Raw genomic sequence first — 21,657 nt, forward strand, 5'->3', positions numbered from 1 at the left:
TAAAGAGATTTGTTCGAGAAGGGACAGGCCCTGGACTTACAAATTTCTTGGGTCCATGGTCCTGCATGGAGTTAATACCCTGCTTCTTCAGATAATCTTCAATCTTCTCCTCATCAAGAGAATCTACCGGTGTGCTATTCCACAGCTCCTTGAACTCTAGGTGAACACATGGAGAGGGAAAGAAGTAAGCATGCATCAAGACATTGCTCTGCACACCCATACTCACGTACACACACAAACACAGAGGAGCGTTTAGCATGACAATCATATGGATTACATATGAAGCTTTCTAGCACATAAGTACATGGGTAATAATTTCAGTGGGTGTCTGGTAGTATTCTCATTTGACCTCGTTGCTCTGCAGCAGGTTAAAAAAGTGGTAGAGTGGTATACGGCTGTGCCCCTTAACCATGAGGAGACCCATTTTGGTTGTTATACTTGATAAAGACCCAGTTAGATCGAATACAATTAATTATTTATTCAATTTTTTTTTAAGGCCAACATCGCTGCCCATCTGAGAGAGATTCGCGGCCAACGGGTTGAAAAGTGCAAGTATAAGGCATAGGTGGAGGGTAATCAACTCAAAAAAAAAAAAAAAAAAATGAGCTTGCTCATATGACAAATAATGTGATACATGCACACAACTTTGTCACCTTCCACAGATCATGTGATAACTAAGACTAAGAAGTTCCTTTATAGTCTATAATAAAACCAGAGGAGATATAACAACAGAAATCGGTTTCTACTGATAGCCATGTGTAATCTTTCCTCTCACCTTCATCAATTTGTAGCTTGAACGTCTTGTCATTGAAGTACACCACTTTTTTCTTGTCTGGACGTGTTAAGATGATCAGGTGTTCTGCCAGTTTCTGATGTAAAACGTGACAGAATGCAGAAAATTATTATGTGTCACATGCAAGTTTGCCCTCTCAGAATGTATTTGGAATTACCCATAAATCATATTTTGTCACACATCACACAAAATGAAACAAAAATAATTATGAAATATTTTGTTATTTTTCAAACATACTTCCAATTTCTTTTACCTGCACCCTTTTATTTCTTACTTTAAAGGATATTTTGAAGTAAAGCTTCAACATGATTTTCAAGGCATTTGTAAACATTTCTCTCATGACATTCAATAGGCATAATTATGGTTTGCACAAGTTTGGAGTATCTACTTCTACGCCACCTTCCCGGCTTTTTGAAATTACTATTTGCTGCTACGTTTACAAACATTCCCTATTTCTCTCAAGCTCACTCTTTTGGTTGTCTTTACTATTTCAATGGCACGTGTGTGGGTATGCATTTGTCTGTACAATATATGTTAGTGCTACTGACTGGGTGACTGGAAAAAGTAACTGCGACCTGAAATTAAAAAGTGCAATGATATTGATTCTCCCTTTCAGCACCAATGATGAATTCTCAGAAAATATACCACTTCTTTTTTACAAATACTCCATTACTGATTCATATATGTTTGCCAATCCTTTCCACCTCTCTTCTTTCTCCAATCCTATACTGTAAAACACAATATTTTTGTGGCATGAAATTTTCACGAATTGGAGCTGGCGGCCTTTTTCGCGGCATGAAATTTTCGAGAGTTGCCTGTAACATTAAATGCGTATAGTGTAGACAAAAACTTTCATGTGCATTTTAATTTTGCGGATCTTGGCTCTCGCAAAATTCACGAAATTAAATTGCACGTGAACATTCCTTGTTTTACAGTATACTTCTCCCCCCCCCCCCCCATTTTGGTCTATCTCTTTCTCTTATGACTATGGTGGTAAAACTGTTTGATTCTGTTGCTCAAGAATGCTTTCAAAATTTTGCCGTGTATTTACCTCATACCATTATGTAGCACTGTGTCTTTCAAATGTTGTTCCTTCATGTGCTCAGCTTCATCTTTGTTCTCCAAGAATGATATCTTGTATAATTTACACAATAAATCATAACTCCAAAGGCACTCTCAAGTATTGCATTTTAACAATAGACGAAGCAATATTACAATGCTTCATTGTAAAACTGGACATTTTATCGCAGTTCATGTGACATGAGACAAGTGTAAAACTAAAAGTTTACTCATTTTTTTGCTTTTTATATGTTACATTGTCATAGCTTGATTCCACTGAATGAAAAAAAAAAAGGTGGAATTCATCTTATCCAGCAGAGCATGATATTGTTTACAGTATATGGTCGACACAAATAATCACCATTTCATTCTAGCCCTGGGGTCTGTTTTATGAAAGTCCTATGCGAGACTTGATCTCTCATAGGACACACTTGTGAGAGACTTCATGAAATGGATTATACTTCTCTTTGAAAGTCTCTCATAGCTACATATGAGTGACTTTGGCCATTTTGAGATTTATGTAAAAACTTTTATGCGATGACTTCATGAAACAGACCCCAGCTGGTGGCAGCGAGTCTGGAACTATATTTCCTGACATGATGTTACTCCAGGAACATAAATATTTCAATCCCTGCTGCATTAGTTACATGATTGCATTATGACCAATCACTGACCAGTATTTCCGTAAAACTTTTAAAGTAGCTAGACAAAGATGTCTCACCTTGAGGCCAACCTGAGCATGCGGTAAGCTTTCCATGACGTCATCCATCATGATTCCCCCCAGACCCTGCTGGTCTCGTTTGTTGAGAAGGCGATGCAGGTCCTTTCTGCTCTTCAGGTTGTAAGCTGGCTGGAAGACGTACTTGCCATCCTCAAATTTGATCTTGGGGTTGTTTGGCAGGGCCTGCATTGTGACATGAACAAAACAAAACATTTGAAAAAAAGAATCACTCTGTCTGAGCTAAAATGAGCAAAAACCATCTTTCAGTGGAGTTATGGCATGGGGTCGTGGTATGGGAAGAGGTCTCCATAATGTCGTGACCATGCTTATATTTTTCATATTTACCAACAAACATGAATATCACATTCTTGGCCAACAGTGTTAGAGCCATACTCTTTGGATTGGCACAATCCAGGAAACTGGTAATTGATATGTTCTGCACTGGTTTGGATTGTACACACGAAGAATATGTAAATTAATCAAAAGAGAAGAAAATAATTCATTGTCCACAATAAATGAATAAAAACACTCTGACTCCATTCAAAATTATGGTGCCATGTTTTATACAGTAGGTATGTTTCTACACAATTCAAATTAATAATCTAAATCCAGGACACAAACATATTGTAGATTGTCCTCTTGCTCTGAACTTTTAACCCCCTCACCTTTTCTCCTGGACCCAGGTGCCCAGCAGAGGTATGCTTACAAAATACAATGATCTTGACTTAGTGAAATAAAACCTGCATTTTCCTCACATTCAGTTCACACCTTTTTTTCTTAAAGTCCTTACAGTATAATTCTTAAGTTTGAATTCACTATTAAATGTCTGGATATCTCCTCCAAAAAAAACAACAAACAAACAAAGCTAGGAAACAAAGCATTTTCATATTACATCAAATAGCTGGAATACCAAGAGCAATTCTAAACAAAGAAAGGCTGCTTCTGGGATCGAATGGCCACAGAAACTCACCTCATTGACCAGCCAGGTCTTGATTGTTTGGCCAATGTCCAGTTGATTCGTCTCATCCATGATCTCATCAATGGTCAGTGGATACGAGTCACCTTGCTGATGCCTGGCCTGTGTGGTTAGAAAAAGAATCTGGGTCACACTTCCACACAAATGCATCTTATTTCTACTATTGCACTGGTAGGTAAACTCCTCTACAGGATGTTGCATTTGGTAGTGAACACATTTCAGGTCTGTATCATCCTAATTCCAAGTCATGCTGTCCATTTTGTTGCCAACTCCTTCAGAGAGTTTCTTTCCGATTGCAAAAGATAAAATTGTGGCAAAAAAAAAAGAGAAGAAAAAAAAAAGGGAATATCACAGAGGACTCTGTGAATCGTCATACGCCTTGAGGTCTGGGGCCAAAATGTACCATAAATCTGTGTTCACACTGGGAAGCTAGTGCATGACACATGGAAGCACTAGACACATCACTACTATACATGACATCACTTAAGTTATGACCTTGAAATATTATTCTCTCACCCTTCCCATACATGTTGTCACACATTTTCCGTTGCTAATTAATCAAACATCATTAGCATTACGTGAAAAACCCTCTAATATAATCTATATGCATAAATGTATGCAAAAAAAAGGTATGTGTATAAAATAAAACCTGCATTCTAAAGAAAATGAAGACCAGTCTAGCCATTATAATCTTACTGATGTTTGATAAACTGGTAAAGAATCGCTGCTTACCTTCATAAAATTGACAATCTTGGCTAGCACACCAAAGCGGTACTTGGAGCTCCCAGACTGAAATCTATAGTTGGTGCTATTCAAGCTTGTGCCTGTGTTAATTCAACATGGAGATAAAGACGTAAAGTACAGAAAGATATAGAGAGGCTAGGGTGACTGAAACTTGGTGAATGTTGGGAATACTCATATATTCCTGTATTATGAATAATCTCTTTCTGTTTTGTTTTTGTCCAAAGGGGTTTGTTAATTTCTGTTTACTGATGTTTGATGAATTGTCAAGAATTGCATTTTTACCTTCATAAAATTCAATACCAACTAAAGACTCAAACATTGCCTAGAGTTTCCAATAAGGCAATGGTGCCTAAAAGTAACTTAAAGAAGGAGATATTGGTACGCTTCCAACTTACACACTGTGATGTTATTCAGTCCACAGAAGTATACTAAAAGACATCAGCTTTGAGAAGGACTATATTTACATAGACTATGAATCTCCAACCTGAAGTATGATGTGTAATAATGGAAATAAAGTAAAGTAAGCTTCAATAATGATTGACTCTGCCTATGTGTGAACAATGATTGTATTACAAGCTAAATGTGTCGTTCACTTGCTATGTCATGATACAGTACCTTTGGCATGCACTGCTGACCCCTAAACATAAGGACTTTTTTTTTCTATGTAAGTACATACTTGAATAAGAGCACAATTGATTCATTTTTATAAGTTTCGATGTTTGTAGTTGTTGTTTGACCACACTTGGGCATAGTGTCCCTGTCCACATTTGAAGGCATAGTTACTCCTGAGCAACACACTTGACAAACATAACACACACTTTCACTTTCTCAGACACACACACACATAAAATTGTACAAGCTTCACTTCTCTTTCTCCTACTCCTCACATTGCATAAATGCTAAATGAGCTTGTAGAAATACATTGACATGCAGAGTACTTACAGAGTTTGCATGCAGCCTTTGATCACATCATTCATGTTACCATCGTTACACACACAAACACACACACACACACACACACACACACAGCACTACCATTCATTAACATCTATGCATGCAAAGCCCTTGTTTGTATGGGCTCCTCTTGTGTATCACAACTTAAAGGACTATCTTAATACAACTATCTAACACAACTTAAAGGACTATCTTAATAGATTATAATACATCTAAAATATGCATCATCTACCTTGGCTTGAAAAGTTCTGCTGAGGTTTACTCTTTTTCTTGGGTGGTTCAGATGAACTGGATGCCTTGTTAGTGGGTCTTTTCTTCTCAATGGTAGGCTGAGCGATTGCCCTTCTCATGAACGCCTCCCTCTCTCTCATCAGTGCTGGATCCATCTTCTTGGAGATCTACCATCAGAATAAAGAAAAATTTCATAATCTCAGTAAGCTATAGCCTATACGCCTACTGATCCCCATTGAAGAAAGTGCATAATTATGTTTGGGCATGGCACGGGTGATATGACCGCTTATTTTCAAGTAAATATGGCTCTGAAGTGAAAAATGCTATATGGGCTTACAGAAATATGTTGAAACATCTACATGCATACACTGCTTTAGTTCATGCAGCCCAAACCGTGACCAGCCTACAATGCAAAGCATTTGGGCTGCATATATTAGGATTTTGTGTCTCTTACTTGGTGGTTAGGACATATAGGGTCTGTAAAATGCAACTTTAAAACTTGAATTACATGTATTTACAATTTGAATACGTACAAATGTAGTTCAATCATTAATATCTCAAGGCTTGTTAAATCTGGGTATTCCAAAATTCCCTTATTATTCAAATTGATGATTTTCTTGATTCGGTCAAACGTAAGCTTAAAGGAGATGAACACAAAGAAATTTTTATCAATGTCTTTTCAAGACCATGAGCATGATGAGGACTGGCCTTTTGTTAAGGCCCTCTCGCTGTAATGGTCGAGTAAAGCGACGGCGTGAGGCCCTTTTGAGATCTGCTTCACACAATATTATTCATGACACATGAACCCTACTGAATAGTCATAAATAACAGGTTCCTGTCGACCAATATAATTGCGTGCTCCCCACACCCTTCGTCTTGGCATTGGCTGGCCTGTTTCCATGCATCACTGACCACCAGTGGACCTAGTCTGTGGCATGCATTCGCTGTATGCAAATCAGGCTCGGGCAGACAGACATGCAGATTGGTTGACTTCAGGAGCAAAATTCGGTAATTCAAAAGGCTAATAAAAGGATGCCAAGCAGATCTCAAAATGCCATCGCGCAACCCCATTCGGCTAGGCTCTCTTCACCATACAGTGGGAGGGCCTTGACAAAGGGCTAGATGAGGACAGTCTGCATGCAGTAGAATGAGAAAATTCCACATCAAGTATAGAAGTTAGATTTAAAAAAAAAAGAAAGGAATCATAGATGCAGTCAAAAACTAGTTAGTAGAAACACCAGCTTACTGCTGGTGAAATAGGGCACTTTCAGAGGTGCCTGAATTCATGATTTTGTTCTCGTTATACAGAGTCAAAGCAAGCAGGCTGGAGAAAATCTTGATATTGGCCCCACCACAGTGCGCATGCATCCGTGTTTTGGCAAGTAAGATTAGCTTAGGGTTAGGGTTGTATTTATGGTTAAATTAGTCTAGGGACATTAGGAAGTCCTTCCGATAATAAAAGGGGGAAAGAAAAGAAAGAAGAACAAGGGAAAAAATTAAAGAAGGAGAGATGAAAGATGCTATGATAAGGAAATCCGCCTTTCCACTGTATTACTCATGCATAAATGCTGTTTGGTGGAGCCGCATTCACAAGTATTATACTGTGGAAGAAAACCAAGCTGCTGTGCTTATGTACAGCTGAATATCACACAGTGGGGCTAAATTTATGAGTAACAGGAAAACCACCATAGCATTATTACAGAAAGGCAGTTGTGGTAGGGCCTATTTCGCGAGTAAGCCATAGTGTCGCAGGCTGTTTACCCAGGGCACTCCCGCTCCAACAGTAGTAGTAACTAGTAGGAGAGTGGATCGTATCACAGCACACTTTTATTTGGTGGCTCTGAATTCCATACTCAGAGGATGAAATTTCGAGCAAGAATAATTATTCACAAAGTCCTGAAAATTACAAATTTTGCAAAACTGTGTGAATTGTTTGCACTAATTTTTAGAAAATAGACTTCAAGTCAACCTGTTTACAAAAAGTTATCTTTAATAGCAGAGCAAAATCACATTTTGATTCCAGACACAATTTTCATAGTCAAATAATTGATGTCTTTTACATCTTACCGGTATTCATGCACCAGAATCACAATTCCTAATCATTCCACGATTTAACAAACACATTTGTACCGAGTGGACGATGAAGAGAAAATTGGCAAATTAGGCTCAAATTTTGTATTGTACAATAAAAGGTCTAACATGAACATTTCGGACAATTTACAATGTACGTCATATCATAAAATCTTGTGATAAATCGACATCTCCTTCTAAATCTGAGGTAAAATGTGAATTTCTTGGTGTTTCTACAATGTGTCATATTTTTGCGATTTCGGCCCATAAATCTACATGTTTAATGCTCTGACACAAGTCTAGTCACTGTCATGCTATGATTAAGTCCTGCACACATTGAAATTATGCAGAGATGTATGCATGTGTGTGTCCGGAATGCTGTCCGGTGATAGCATAATCTGCATTCTACAACTAGATTCTAGGGCTCTATACAACAGAGTACCCTGCCCCTGCAGCCCTCACTGGCCTTGCCTTGATCAATTATCATTAGGTGATACGCTATCAGCGTATCACCTATTGTGATTGTCAAAATCTCTCTTTATTTTTTTTTTATTCTTCTTTCTTTCTGGACAATTTTGTGTCGTCAATATCTCAAGAATGACATTACGAAATAACATGACATTTTCAGTCAACATGTCTCATGACAAAATCTAGCCACAATAAGGTTTTCATGACAGTAACATATCTATGACGTCATCTAGGCGCCATTTTGTGATTTTCGGACCTTGTCACATGATCAATCATAACTTCATAACTAGATGTCATTTCTGTATCATTTTCGGTGGACATGAAGTTCAGGTCACGCTCTATCTTACTTTTTAACGCTAGTTACACAGGTCATCATTAGGCGCGCGTAAGCGCGCGTCAAAATTTTAAAAGGCTCAAAACGACTTCCCAATGGGAAATCTCGAAGTTTCAGACAATTTTAAGCGTTTCAAACATTTTCTCGCGTGCGCGTCCGTCCGCGCAATTTCGCGCGCAGAGCCCGTAAGCAAAATGAAAATGCAATTTTTGTGACTGATTTGGATTCCTGATACTTTGAGTAATAATATCCATTGATTTCCGATCGATTTCGACCTATAACAAAGGAATGCACTGGCGTCAAAGTTGAAATTCCGCGTGCGCGTCTTTCTGCAAATATAGTGAAAAAACATGTCTTTGTTTATTTCGCCATAGCTCTTTAGATCGTCCGTTGACCCTATATTTCTATTGCATATTACAAAAGTATATGAATTGTAAATAACATTCCAAGTATCAGTATTGCCAGGAAAACGCGATGACGTCATCATATCGTCATTTTAAATCAAAAAAGTGGAATTGATTTTTTTGAGGTACTGTTTCAGACATTCATTTGCTCGTATCTCTGTTGTTTAAGCTCAATATTACCCCAAATTCAGATATGTTGCACTTTGAACATTTACCTTTCAAGTCCATGCCATGGTTTTGAAATATGATGACGTCATCATACTAGAAATTGTGATTAAAGGTAAAGACTCAAAATCAGACAAGTTTACGTGTTATGTCTATGGGAGGTGATTTTTTTTTTAACCATGCATTGACTTGACAACGTTTAAGCACCTTTGCCTCATCTGATTTTACTCCATTTCCTCTGAAACATAAATATGTTGTAGCTGAGACAATAAGCTTTAGTAATCATGCATTTTATGTTTTCAAATCTCTTCATCAGGTTGACAATTTTGCAATTTAAAACTGAAAATGAGAATGCAATCTGTACGGAACGATTCCCAATTTTTCTTTGCAACTGTATATTGATCGAATCCACGCTGCCACTTGTGGGAAGTTGAATAGCGCCATCACAAGTCAACACTGTCACGATAATATTTAGATTTAAGTTTCGCACTCGATCTTCAGGACAGCCATGTGGCATAATCGGTTAGCGTTCGACTCCCGCAGGACTTTTATCCGTTCTTTCTTTTTTTTCTCTCTTTTTTTTTCGGCAGTTCAGCTTTACTCCGATGTCATTTATCGTATTATTTTATCAAGTGTACGTAACCCGTGAACACGGCTGCTCTATTTCCCTTGTTTTGTATTGGAGTTTGGAGATTGGGTTTGCTTCATTAATTTTGTCACACTTAATGTTGTAAATTGCCCCTTGTTACAGTGTCCCACTTGCCACCTTTCGTTTGCTCTTTCCTTTTCTCTTCATTGGTTATTGTTATACTGTAACAGGATAGGTAGGAATATGTACGTTTAAATAACTTGCAGGAATGGGAGCTGAATTGATTAACTCTAGTCCAGGTGTATGGCGTCTCGCTCATCTCTTTGAAATTCCAGGTTGTTATTGTTTGACCCAATAACGGAGTTGTAGACAGGTTATATGTTGCTATAGAGGTATCTTGTGCCACATGAATGGAAAGCATCACTGTTTAGTAGTAGTAATGAACTTTTTCATGTTGTATATGGTATAAATATTTTAGATATATATATATATATATATATAATTAAAGATAAATTTCACATCCAATCTTCGGTACAGCCGTGTGGCTGTCACTTAGCGCGCTGCATGGTCATTATGCACTACCTTAGGACGAGATGTTCGAGACCCGCAGGACGCTATCATTTTTTTTCTCTCTCTCTCTTCCTTTGTGTTTCTTTTGGCAGTTCAGCTTTATTCCGATCGATGTCATTTATCGTATTATCTTATCAATTATGCTACCTCACGACACACAGTCGCTCAAGTTCCTTTTTTTTTTTTTTTTGTCGGAGGCTGGAGGTTGAATTTGCTTCATTTATCATACGTATTGTTTAAACTGCCCTTGGTACAGTGCCCCGCTTGCCACCTTTCCTTTTCTCTTTCCTTTTCTCTACGTTTGTTCCTGTTATATTGTCACAAGACAGGTCGGAAAATAATTTGCATAACTCAACTGGAGCAGGAATGGCAACTGAATGAATTAACTCTAGGCCAGGTGTATGGCGTCTCGCTCATCTCTTTGAAATTCCAGGATGTTATTGTTTGACGTAATAACGGAGTTGTAGACAGGTTTTATGTTGCTATAGAGGTATCTTGTGCCACATGAGTAGAAGGCATCACTGTTTAGTAGTAGTAATGAACTTTTTCATGTCCCTCCATGTCAATTATAGTGTGGTTTAAAGGGGTTGTGTGTCTATCTGCCAAAGAAAAGGAATAACTTATTTTCGTCATGGCTGTTTCTCTATACGTAGCCGTAGGTAATGAGTGTTGTTGGTATCTGAGCAGTGAAGAACAGAGCATCAGGCTAAAATCCCCCTTAGTTATACGCGCTAAGCGTTCAATTTGATATATCTTTCTTTATGAAGTCAATCCCTGCTAATGGAGTTACAGAATTATGTTATAACACGTTTCACTGAAAGTTTGTAAAGCAAAGTTTATGGACAAGGCAAGCAATTGTACATGAATATACCTACCATTGATTTCAGAGGGAAATTATGGTATGCATAAATGTAAGGGTATCATTGCTTTGGAATTGCTGAGACAATATGCTTGGCACGAGGGCTTCCACTTCTAATAACTGATCCCTTTGAAGATGTGTCGGTCACGGGTGATCGTCATGATTCATCTTTCACGTAGAAGCTTACGTTCCACACTCTTGGTTAGAGAAGACTTACCATCATACTTCAAATTGTTATTAAAGGTAAAGACTCAAAATCAGACAAGTTTACGTGTTATGTCTATGGGAGGTGATTTTTTTTTTAATGTGCATTGACTTGACAACGTTTAAGCACCTTTATCTCAGATGATTTTGCTCCATTTCCTCTGTAACTTAAGTCTGTGGTAGCTGAGACAATAAGCTGCAGTAATCATGCATGTTATTCTTTGAAATCTCCTCATTAGTTTGACAATTTTGCAGATTAAAACTGAAAATGAGAATGAAATGTGGACAAAACGATTCCTGATTCATCTTTCACATACATAAGTTTACGTTCCTCTTTTTTTTTTCTCGTCGGGACGTATGGCCGAGTGGTTAAAGGCGACGTCTCAAAGACGTGAGGTTGCACACGTGCGGGTTCGAACCCCACAAGATCACGAAACAAAATACTTAGCTATTTTGCTTTTTTTTTCTTCAATTTTGTATTACATATTCGTCCATGTAGAAATCACATTCGTATATAAACACACCTATACACACACACACACCATATCCCTCTTTTTTGTGTTGGAGACCATATTGCTTCGACTGCTGCAAAATTTTGCAGGCTGACTTTGTCAAACTGATCATAATATGTAATGACGACGACGAAGGTGTTGTACTTTGAACAATTGTCTTTCAAGACCACATCATTGTTTTGTACTTTGATGGCGTCATCACACTGAAAATTGTGATTAAAGGCAAGGTATCAAAACCAGCCGATTATAGGTTTTATGTTTACGGCACGTATTTTACCCAAGTTGCCAGAAATGGCATAGCGACATCAGTAGTTACAAGGCCGCATTTCCGTCTAGCAATGCAATACATGTTCACGCGGCCACGTTGGTTGAGTGGGCATTGACTTTTCTCCCTGTAATATCTATACATTTTTTTTTTTGCCTTACCATTTCCGTGGATGTCCCGTGGCCGAGAGGTTAGGGAAACGGTTTTGCATGCAAACTCAATTATAACTTCAAGGTGCCTATATCACATTCTTTTCTTTGTCGATCACAGAGGACCGACATCTGATAACCCCAAGCGTATCACCTAACTCGTCAGTCTGACGAGTTTCATATCTCGTTCATATTGCTGTCTCTATGCAGCACACTGACATTCACCGACATCTACTGTACATGGAAAACCTACGTGCCTACACAGCTATGCATGCAAAGCAAAGCCCGAGACCCCAGCAGGGCGGGCCGCGTGGGTATAGTAGGTGTCCAACACATCAACAGTGTACATTGCAATTACCGACACCCCTCTACATGTATTTATAGCATTGCGCATACAGAACGAACATTCACAGGTAGACTACGCGCAGTGCCAGTGGTGGTTTTGCATTTTTCACTGAGGATTTGATGATGTCAAAATATAACTGAAAAACCTGACAATAAACAAGATCAACAGCAAAAAAATGATACCGCAGATTATAAATGGCACATCAGACATAGGAAAAGCATTAAATTATGTGCATTTCACATTGTCAATGGAAGGTAGGGGTGTTGGTTTCAAAACTATGGCGCAACTGAGTGCGTCAAAATAACAACCCACTACAAGTTCGAAGCAGTTATCTTGGCTGGAGTGTGTAGGTCCTACCGCAAATCGGATTTTTAATGCGCGCTTGTGAATTCAGAGTATTTTCTTTACATGTGAGTAAAATTTTAGGCAAATTGTGACATATTTTGGCTAAGTCGTGATACGGACACGGTCCCTCTTGTCTGCGAGTGGGACGTGCGTCCTGACTTCACTGACGCTGATAGGGGTCCGGTCTATTCTACTGTAATGTAGGCCTATGTGCAAAATAAAGTCTAACGTTATGCCAATAGGCAATAATATGGAGGTGGATAGGCGATAGCACTAAACAAATGTTAGCACTCATATCACCGGCTATGTAATGTATGACAAAATGAATGGCAGTGAATGGAGTGGTGGACTATTTCAGGATAATGCCCATATTCTAAGCATCTATTGATATGAAAAACATCAATAGGGTGTAGATGTGTTGGACACGACACCCAACCATACCGGGCCCGGAACGTCTGCCAGCGGGCCAAGGGCCGCGGGCCGGAGGAACACTGCACCGCACGGCACGGACAACACTGCACAGACAACAATGCCAGCATTGCCACTGCACTGAGTGCAGTGCGCTTGTAATGTTTATGACTCGACCCCATTAATTAATCACGTTATAAAAACTGAAGAACAGCTCAGAATAACTAGTTAAGTTTACCTCCATATTCTGCTTGTCTGCTGAAACTTTGCTCGAAAGATTGAGGATGTCCGCCTCACTGACGCCGTCAAAGAACCACAGGATCTTTAGTCGTGCCCTCTCTCTACTTCTACAGAATCCTTTAATAAATTATTTTCCCATTACTACTTCCCCCGATTTGCGCCCTCATCGGCGGTAGCGCGAGTCCCCACCAATGGTCCCCACCGATTGCTGAAGCGACTAGAGTACCAGAACCGGTACATGTACTAGAACATTATTGTAGGGGGTTTCCCTTTGTTGTTATTGTTTTTTTTTTTTTTTTTTTTATGGGGGGGGGGGGGGGGAGTGTATAGTAAAATAGTACATTTCGTGACGTCAAGTATGGTCAACGATACATATTCTAGTACAATGTATAAAGAAAACAAAGAGAATTCAATATACATGTATTTTCATTTTTCTAGAATAGCATACTCGTATTGAAATAAGAGAGCTTCACTTATTTCTTTCATCCGGAGCAGGAAGAGTCATATCAAGTGGAGGGAATGTGTACTTTTCATAAGAAATGAAATTTATTGGAATTCTCTCTTTTCGTCACTGTCCGTGTGTGATGTCATGAACTGTTGCAGCCCCCCCCCCCCCCCAACACACACACACAACAATCTGGTGCACACTTTTGCAGAATAACTGGATCATTTTCAATCGAAAACAAGCAAGAAAACTGATATATTCAGTGAAAATGTGAATACCTAAACACGTATCAGGGGCAGATCCAGGAATTCTGTATAAGAATGTATAAAAATATTTCCGGTGCCACTTTTGGGTTTCATTTCATTTTCTTTCTCTTTTGTTTAAAAAATAAAATAAAGGGGGCGTCCAGTGCGCCCCCTCCCCTTCCTGGATCCACCACTGCATATCATATTTGTCGTCTATTGTCCCAAAGAGTGTATCACTGTGTAATAAGTGTATAGACATGTACTGATTGGTGGGAGAAAAGGTATCCTACTTCACACAAGGAACTTTGGTATTCATACAGGCATAACTGAAATTCAATAATTAGGTGCACACTTTGGTGGAGCATTTGGACAATTTTCATTCAAACAGGAAAAATAAATATTCATAGCAATGTGAATGGCTAAATAGTGGTACACGAGTGCACCTTGATTCTGTGTGTACATCTTCACTGTGTACTAAGTGTGTATACGTCGATGAAGTCGATCAGGTGGAGCATGTGGGAGGGAGTACAAAGTATTCCCCTCCTTCATGAGGATTTTTGCATTTGCAGCATTGAAATTCAACGACCTTGTGTAAATTTCTGGAAGAATATCTTGAAAATTTCAAAGTAAGAAAAATAACTATCCAGCAAGGGATGTTAACGGCTAAATCATTGTACAATTGTACATGTATCTGTCACCTCTTGTGTGCATATCTTTCACTTTGTACTGCACCAAGTCTATTGAGATGAATAGTGCTCAATTGCAATGACAAAACAAAAGGTAGTAAATGGAGTTGTGACAGGTACTGTATCACGGTAATGCCATATTGTAATAGGATAACAGGACATGATTTTGTCATTTACTGATCAAATTAATTGAAAATCTTATACACTGTATCCCCTTTCAGAGAAAAAGGATGCTTCAAAACTGGGGGGGGGGGGGGGGGGACTACCCCATACAAGACAAAGACAACACATCACAAAAATGAACCTCAAAGAACTTTATTGCAATAATAGAATAACTTTTTTTTTTCTTTACAAAACACAATGACTATTATTTACAGGATAGTATAAAAGAATGAAAAAATGGCAAAAGAGGAAAACGGTAACAACTCGGCGCATACTGGGAGCCGCAGAACATTTTACAGTGGGGGGAGGGGGGCCCTCTGGCATGAGGGGGCTGAGGGGGTCGTGTTTGTGGTTAGTCGGTCAAAGGTCAATGCTCTCTTCCCTCTCCTTCCATGGGAAGAATGTAGAGAAGTTGATATTTTTCTGTTTTTAGTTATTTCTTTGACTTTTGTCTTCTTTTCTTTCCACAGCCATCCCCTCCCCATTCTCACTGACCCCTGCTTATAAAATGTGTACAATACATGTACATGAAAAGTAGAGCTACATTCAACAAAGTGCCAATCTTAATAAACGGAACATCAGTCAAAACTAGTGACAGGGCATAAAAATCTCACCCTTTGCAAATATTTGCCTGATTCAAAGCAGAGGAAATCCCGTTTTTTGTTGTACAGAATATTTCTGTTATGACCATTATGACACGATACTATGACATACATGTACTTGTCCTCTCTTGATTTGATTAATTTGCAACAGTGTCTTGAAAATCTCCCATATAAAAGAAAATACAAAGTATGGGGTACATTGTATCTATAACACATGTACACGTACAATGTACTGATATGCCAACACCATATGCTTATACATACATGCCAAGGAAATGAGCTTTCCACATGAACATTTCTTGTTTGTCTGGTTCTTTTTTTTTTATCTTTTTCGGTCTTGTTTTCATACAAATAAGATTACATTGTACAGTATACTTGCTCTGGCAGACATAACAAGAAAGTCCCTTACTCTGTACCTCAGTCAAAAGTGACAGTTAAATGAATGAAAGCATGTAACATGAAGTACTTATAACGCAGTCTTCACCATCATTGAACATAACCCGACTTGCTCTGCCCCATTTTTGCTGCTCCTTGCAGCAAGCAAGGGCAAACACCATCGGCAAGCATGCATCAGGTTTTGGCTGTCCTGCAGATCCTTAATAAGCACTTATGAAAACTGCAAGGAAGTGCTTGTTTATATGTCAATATACCTGGAAATGATCAACTCTTGATACGAATCAAACCACACCATGCTATTTTCACTCTGTTCCTTTCCTATTTTCTACCAGCACTTTCCTATAAACACAAGCAATTTTCCTCAACCGCTGCATCAATTAGAGTTAAATATCACAATGGAAATCACAGAGTTCACTTTTACTGTTCCAATCTTTAGAGCATTAAAGTGAACCTTGAAACATTTCCAGACAGCAATTTCTCATTCCATATGCTGAGCAGTTATCTGAATCTTCATGTTTTTGTTCGTTTATTTGATGAATCAAAAAACCGACAGGAAATGTTCATGCAGTGTATAATTTTCACACAAGTATGTAAAGAGATTTTGTATCATTATGGTCATTCGTGACAAAGTTTGATATTCCAAATGACTGTAGTTCACATTACACTCGTACAAAAACTATGTGCATGATCAATTTCAAGAACAGACTCAAATGCAGATTATAAAATATTGCAGGTGGTTGATGTCGACTTCCACAACAAAGCTTGGTTTTCTTACAAATCAACATAACATTGCCTGGTTTTGACTCATACACAGACAGCATGATTGAACATATTGTAGCTATAAAAAACATGTAAGTGTCAAGTGTTAGTGTTGGGCTTAACGTTCATATCCTCTAGTTATATTTGGATTATTTAATCATGGAATCTGCTTGCTGTTTTGTCTTCTGATTCCAGCAATCATTTATGCAGAGCCTACTGTACACAATAAACACAAACAGTCAGTTTCTATTACTGACCTGTATACATTCTTTTCCATTGTTTGGGATGCTGTCTTTGCTGAATATAGTACTCACATTTAATATTGATACAGATACAATTTTGATGTTCATATCCTGACGGTAGCATCAAACTGTTTTCTTGATTGATTTGTCTCCATCATTTGGCTTCATGGTTCTATCTATCAACAATAATCTGAATGGAAAGAGAGGATATACACTGAAAAACATTTTTTTTTTTCTCTCTCTCTCTCTCTCTCTCTCTCTTAGGTCCCAGTCAAACTGTTGTTGGGAATTCCAGAGTCACAAATTTCTCATTTGACAGGTATCAATAAACACTACTTTTTTTTTTCTTTTTCCTTTTTTTCTTCTTTTTTTTTTTGGGGGGGGGGGGGGATGGGTGGGGGAAAAAGAATATTTGGCAAGTATTCTGTCACACCTAGACCGTAGACCTCATTAGTACTAATACAATGTATCAGCCATCCAAGGCATAACATGATAACACAATTCTCCAGCTTCACTCTGCTGTATCCTTTCTTCCAGCTGCATCAACACATAAAAAGAACAAAGAAAACAAAGAAGCAGTCTGGTGTAGCTTTTGCTACCATTGCTGCTTTTTGTGTTGACGTTGTCTTTTGTGGTTGTATTTGCTCCACCAGACAAAATATACCTCCATGAAAAACGAAGGGTCAGACTGTGTCCACCGACTGTCTCTTCTCTGATTGTTAGCAAAAGACCTCGGAGTAATACTGCCTCTGCGTGTCGTTGAGCCGCCATCCGCCCGCTCTTAGCTCCACTAGCTCCAAGAGGAGGAGACGAGAGAAGTGGGAGGTCTGGGATCCCAGGAGCTTCTCCTTGATCACTTTGAGAAGCACCTCCATCTGACTCTGCTGGAGGCCATCCAGGATGGAGCCAAGCTCCTTCAGCTGTCATCATTGATATGAGAAATTACAAAAGGGAAAAAAATATCATGGCTTCTTTCTATAACTACTGATAGCAATGTGATGTCAGTATCAAACATAAACACGTCACCGTGGTTCATTCAAATATGGAGATTGTATCTTGTCATGAAAGATGTTGTAAACGTGAATTCACATGAAAAGGGAAAATAAACAAAAATAATTTGATGTCAATGTGAAGAAAACAACTAAAACAAATTGCTGTACAAATTGTAATCGAATATGAAAAAGAATCAAATGAGGTCTGAGCTGTTGATCCTAGCAGAATTTTAGTCAGAGGCAAAATGACCAATACACAGTTTAAATAAAAAAAGAATACAATGAATGACAATTCACAAGATTCAAGGTTAATCATTTTCAATTCAGTCACCATACACTGTATATCAAATAAGAAAAACATATATTTGTGCACATACCGGGTATATATAAGGAAGCTACAATCTGGGGGTAGGCATCAACTTAGGCAGACTACTTCTTCTTTTCATATATTCACATCATAATTTAAGTTATCACCCTGAACTAAATAGCACATGTCCACTATGTATTGGTAAACAGCAAAAGACAATGATTGATCATGCAAAGAATAAACAACCTACTTCTCCCCACCCTCAGGTTCTGGTACGTATGTAAAAATGGCATATTGACCCTACTAACACTGTCTGCTTCAAGCCAACTATACAACAGTTTCATAATTTTGTTAGCATCCTTTTTGTGTTTTCACAGCCATCAAATATTATGCACAGAAAGTACCTCATGCAGTCACAAAAACACACCATAAACTACCATTGGTAACAGTTCAAGGTTTCATTTATCCACAACTCAACATTTTCTTTGAATGCGTATACAGTCATCCTTGCCTAAGTCGAATCTATTTGGACCGAAGAAATAGCTTCGACTTAGAGAAAATTCAACTTATGAGGGATTCAATTCAATAGAATATAGAAAGAGGCCTGAAAAGACCTTCAACTTAGGCAATTAAGTGGCTTATGTAAGGTCCACTTAAGCAAGGTTGACTGTATTATTGTTTTGCTTTCTATCATTTTAAACATTGAAGTGATATCTTTGTGGGATTGTGCCACATCAGAATGTGATTCTTTGAGGAGGTGCATTCTTAGGAGTGACAGAGGGCTTACCTGATTACACGCACACTTTATTTCTTCATCACTGGCATCAGAGTCTGAGAGAATCTGTGTAAAGAAAAATGCATTTGCAGGGACAAAAGAAATAAGCACCAGGGAAGTTCGCTTCATCTTACATCAGCTTTAAAAGCATTGTAACATTTCAAGATACAGTGTACTTTCAATTAAAAATGGTATACTGACTGTCCAAAGCATCAAAGTTGAATTACCTTAAATCATAAACTGTCTGGCCGAGAGACAAAATGTGTGAAAATGAGCAGATCACAAAATGGACTTGAGAGAAGATACACTCACACTCTCCAGACATGTGAACACTGGTTCGATGAGCAAAGTGATGAACTCTCCTCCAATTTTCAGGTACCTGAAGAGGCTGCACAGATAACAGCAAAATGCAAGCCATCGGTTGGGGTCAGTACCCTTCCAGGATGCCCTTGTTGTGAAGTCCTTCTGCAGTCCATAAAATGTTTTGGATGGGAAGGGGGGGGGGGGGGAGGGGGTGGATTAAAAAGTTAGAACTATTGACACATTTCTAATTTTGAGCTGCCCATGTATGATTATGGTATGTGATGATTACTATTACTTTAAATTGCAAAACACTGCTACATGTATCATGCAAATTATTTGTCAAACTTCAAAACATGAGCTTGAAGACTGATACACTTTATGTAAAAATGTGCTTTTGCTCTAGCATGTATCAAAATAAAAACGAAAAGTAAACTTGACAAAAAAAAAACCCAAACAAACAAACAAAAGGTTCGCTTGCAGAGAACTTACCTCAAGTTCCTTTAGAAGTGGACTACGAAACTTGGTCCCATTCACCTCCAGGTGGGCCAGTGAAGCACAAAGTCTGGCAGAGTTTTCCGCATTGTTGACGTCATCGAGGCCGTAGTGGTACATGAGGAGGGCGAAAGCTGTTATTTGAGCTTCCTTCGAGATGTAATTTGTCGTGTCCTTGCATATTCCATCGACAATGTCCTTGAAAGAAGCCTCATTTGTGCTCCGGGCTGCTTGCACGGCAAGTACCATAACATTTTGATAGAATTGCTGGGGAGAAATGATAAAAACACAATACAAATCTAGGGATCAATATCAAACCACAGTGACAGCAGCGTGGTTTAGTGGAGAAGGCTCTGGATAAATTCATAACTTTTGAATGAATTGCCCGATTTTCTTCAAACTTTACCTGACTAATGTAATGTCTACTGGATTCATTGAATCCACAAGCATAAACTGTATACGGGTCGGTCCATCAGGTTGGGTCAGCAAACTGTATGATGTCAATATATTAAATGGAGATAAGAACTTTTTGATTTCATAATGAAGTTCATTTCAAATGTGATTTAGTTTTGCTGTCTATATGAACTTTGGCTCCTGCTGTAATGGTAGATCAATTAAAAAGCATTGGCTGAGAAGCCCGCTTATGCTAAAATGAGTAAGACTAAGATCGACTTTTTCCTTACAAACTTCTTTTTTTTTTTTGGAGGGGGGGGGGGGAGAGGTAGAAGAGTGCTGAATACACAACATAATTTATTGAGTCGATTTTTTTTCTTTTTTTTTTTTGCGAATCGGGACATCCCGATAATTTTGCGAGTGGTTACATTGACAATTGTGGAGTACAGTACTGAATGGGAGAATGCAGTGTATACACAGTGATATCTACTAGTACATGGCTGTATCTTTCTTAGTTATTTTCCTTTCTGAATAAATCATCCACACACAGGTCTCTAAAAATTCTGCCTGCTACTGCACTGGGGAAGTCATGTTGTTGTTGCTTTAATAGTGCCATGTATCACTCAGGAGAGAGTATTTACGCCAGGTCTCTTTATTAAAAAAGTGCACATTTCCTTGACTTGTCACTGACATATGTTACAGGTAATATCGTCCCCCGTCTTATGAAAGAGGTAAGTCAAGCCTTCTTTTATTATGAGAGAAAAGTAAAAATATGTTGAATTTTCTTTGTTTTCTTTCAAATATTGTTGATGTGACATCACAAGGCACAGTAGTCTTCTCATCATTATTATGTCTCATCTAGCAGTGACTGACCAGAAATTTAAAAAATTCATAACTTTTGAATGAATTGTCCAATTTTCCTCAAACTCTTACTGATGTCTTCTACTAATAATAATATTGCTGCATTCACTCAATCCACACGTTCATAAAGCGATTAAATTGGTGGACTTGTCCATTTAGAAAAAAAAAATGTCCGAAATGTACGTCATTATATCTAAGCAATTTGTGAAATACACGGACCTAGATACATTTAACATGCAAACTTTCTGACTACAACTTCCGAAAAAAAAAAATGGTGAGAATCTTCGAAACCTCACCTCGCCCAGAGTGATAATCAGCCGCTCTTTTTCATACTGGCGCGAGGCATCACTGTCCCCTGCGCTCCCAGGGTTGACGGGACTGAAGTCTGTGGTGGTAGCGCCCAAACCACCTCGCTCGTGGGATAGAGGTTGGTGGTGTTTTTGACGACTCGTAGCGGAACGCAAACTGACGTCTTTATTCAAATGCCTGGCTGAGGCCATGACAATACAATTAGGCTACAAATGCCTTCAGGGTACGTAGCTTAACAAGTATAAGATCAGTGAATTTAGTCAAGTCCATACGACTGTTGTC

At 38.5% G+C, this 21,657-nt stretch overlaps 2 protein-coding genes across 2 annotated transcripts in view; both read right to left on the bottom strand.

Moving 5' to 3' along the window:
• Positions 1-13,528, bottom strand: part of LOC140237444 (general transcription factor IIE subunit 2-like) — a 16,605-nt gene extending 3,077 nt beyond the window's left edge. Inside the window, exons 1-7 of the mRNA XM_072317371.1 lie at positions 13,405-13,528; positions 5,480-5,645; positions 4,282-4,373; positions 3,544-3,651; positions 2,574-2,756; positions 776-869; positions 41-156 (exon numbers count right to left, since the gene is read on the bottom strand). Of these exons, the coding sequence (XP_072173472.1) occupies positions 41-156; positions 776-869; positions 2,574-2,756; positions 3,544-3,651; positions 4,282-4,373; positions 5,480-5,645; positions 13,405-13,410 (765 nt within the window). The 5' untranslated portion in view covers positions 13,411-13,528. The remainder of the gene's footprint in view (positions 1-40; positions 157-775; positions 870-2,573; positions 2,757-3,543; positions 3,652-4,281; positions 4,374-5,479; positions 5,646-13,404) is intronic.
• A 1,553-nt stretch (positions 13,529-15,081) lies between these two features.
• LOC140237598 (MIF4G domain-containing protein B-like) lies at positions 15,082-21,651 on the bottom strand. Its single transcript, XM_072317530.1, has 5 exons — positions 21,363-21,651; positions 19,810-20,079; positions 19,330-19,482; positions 19,030-19,083; positions 15,082-17,863 (listed from the first exon to the last, which is right to left on the bottom strand). Exons 1-5 carry the CDS (start codon positions 21,564-21,566, stop codon positions 17,663-17,665), a joined length of 882 nt encoding a protein of 293 aa, XP_072173631.1. The 5' UTR covers positions 21,567-21,651; the 3' UTR covers positions 15,082-17,662.
• Positions 21,652-21,657: the final 6 nt, after the last annotated feature.

Source organism: Diadema setosum, chromosome 14, assembly GCF_964275005.1.
Source record: "Diadema setosum chromosome 14, eeDiaSeto1, whole genome shotgun sequence".
NCBI lineage: Eukaryota > Metazoa > Echinodermata > Echinoidea > Diadematoida > Diadematidae > Diadema > Diadema setosum.

Excerpts from the sequence above, each read along its gene's own strand:
- LOC140237598 (XM_072317530.1), bottom strand. The coding sequence starts at position 21,566 with ATGGCCTCAGCCAGGCATTTGAATAAAGACGTCAGTTTGCGTTCCGCT. Across the intron at positions 19,483-19,809 it reads CACTTCTAAAGGAACTTGAG|AAGGACTTCACAACAAGGGC; the intron begins GTAAGTTCTCTG and ends TATGGACTGCAG. Across the intron at positions 19,084-19,329 it reads TGTTCACATGTCTGGAGAGT|ATTCTCTCAGACTCTGATGC; the intron begins GTGAGTGTATCT and ends TTCTTTACACAG.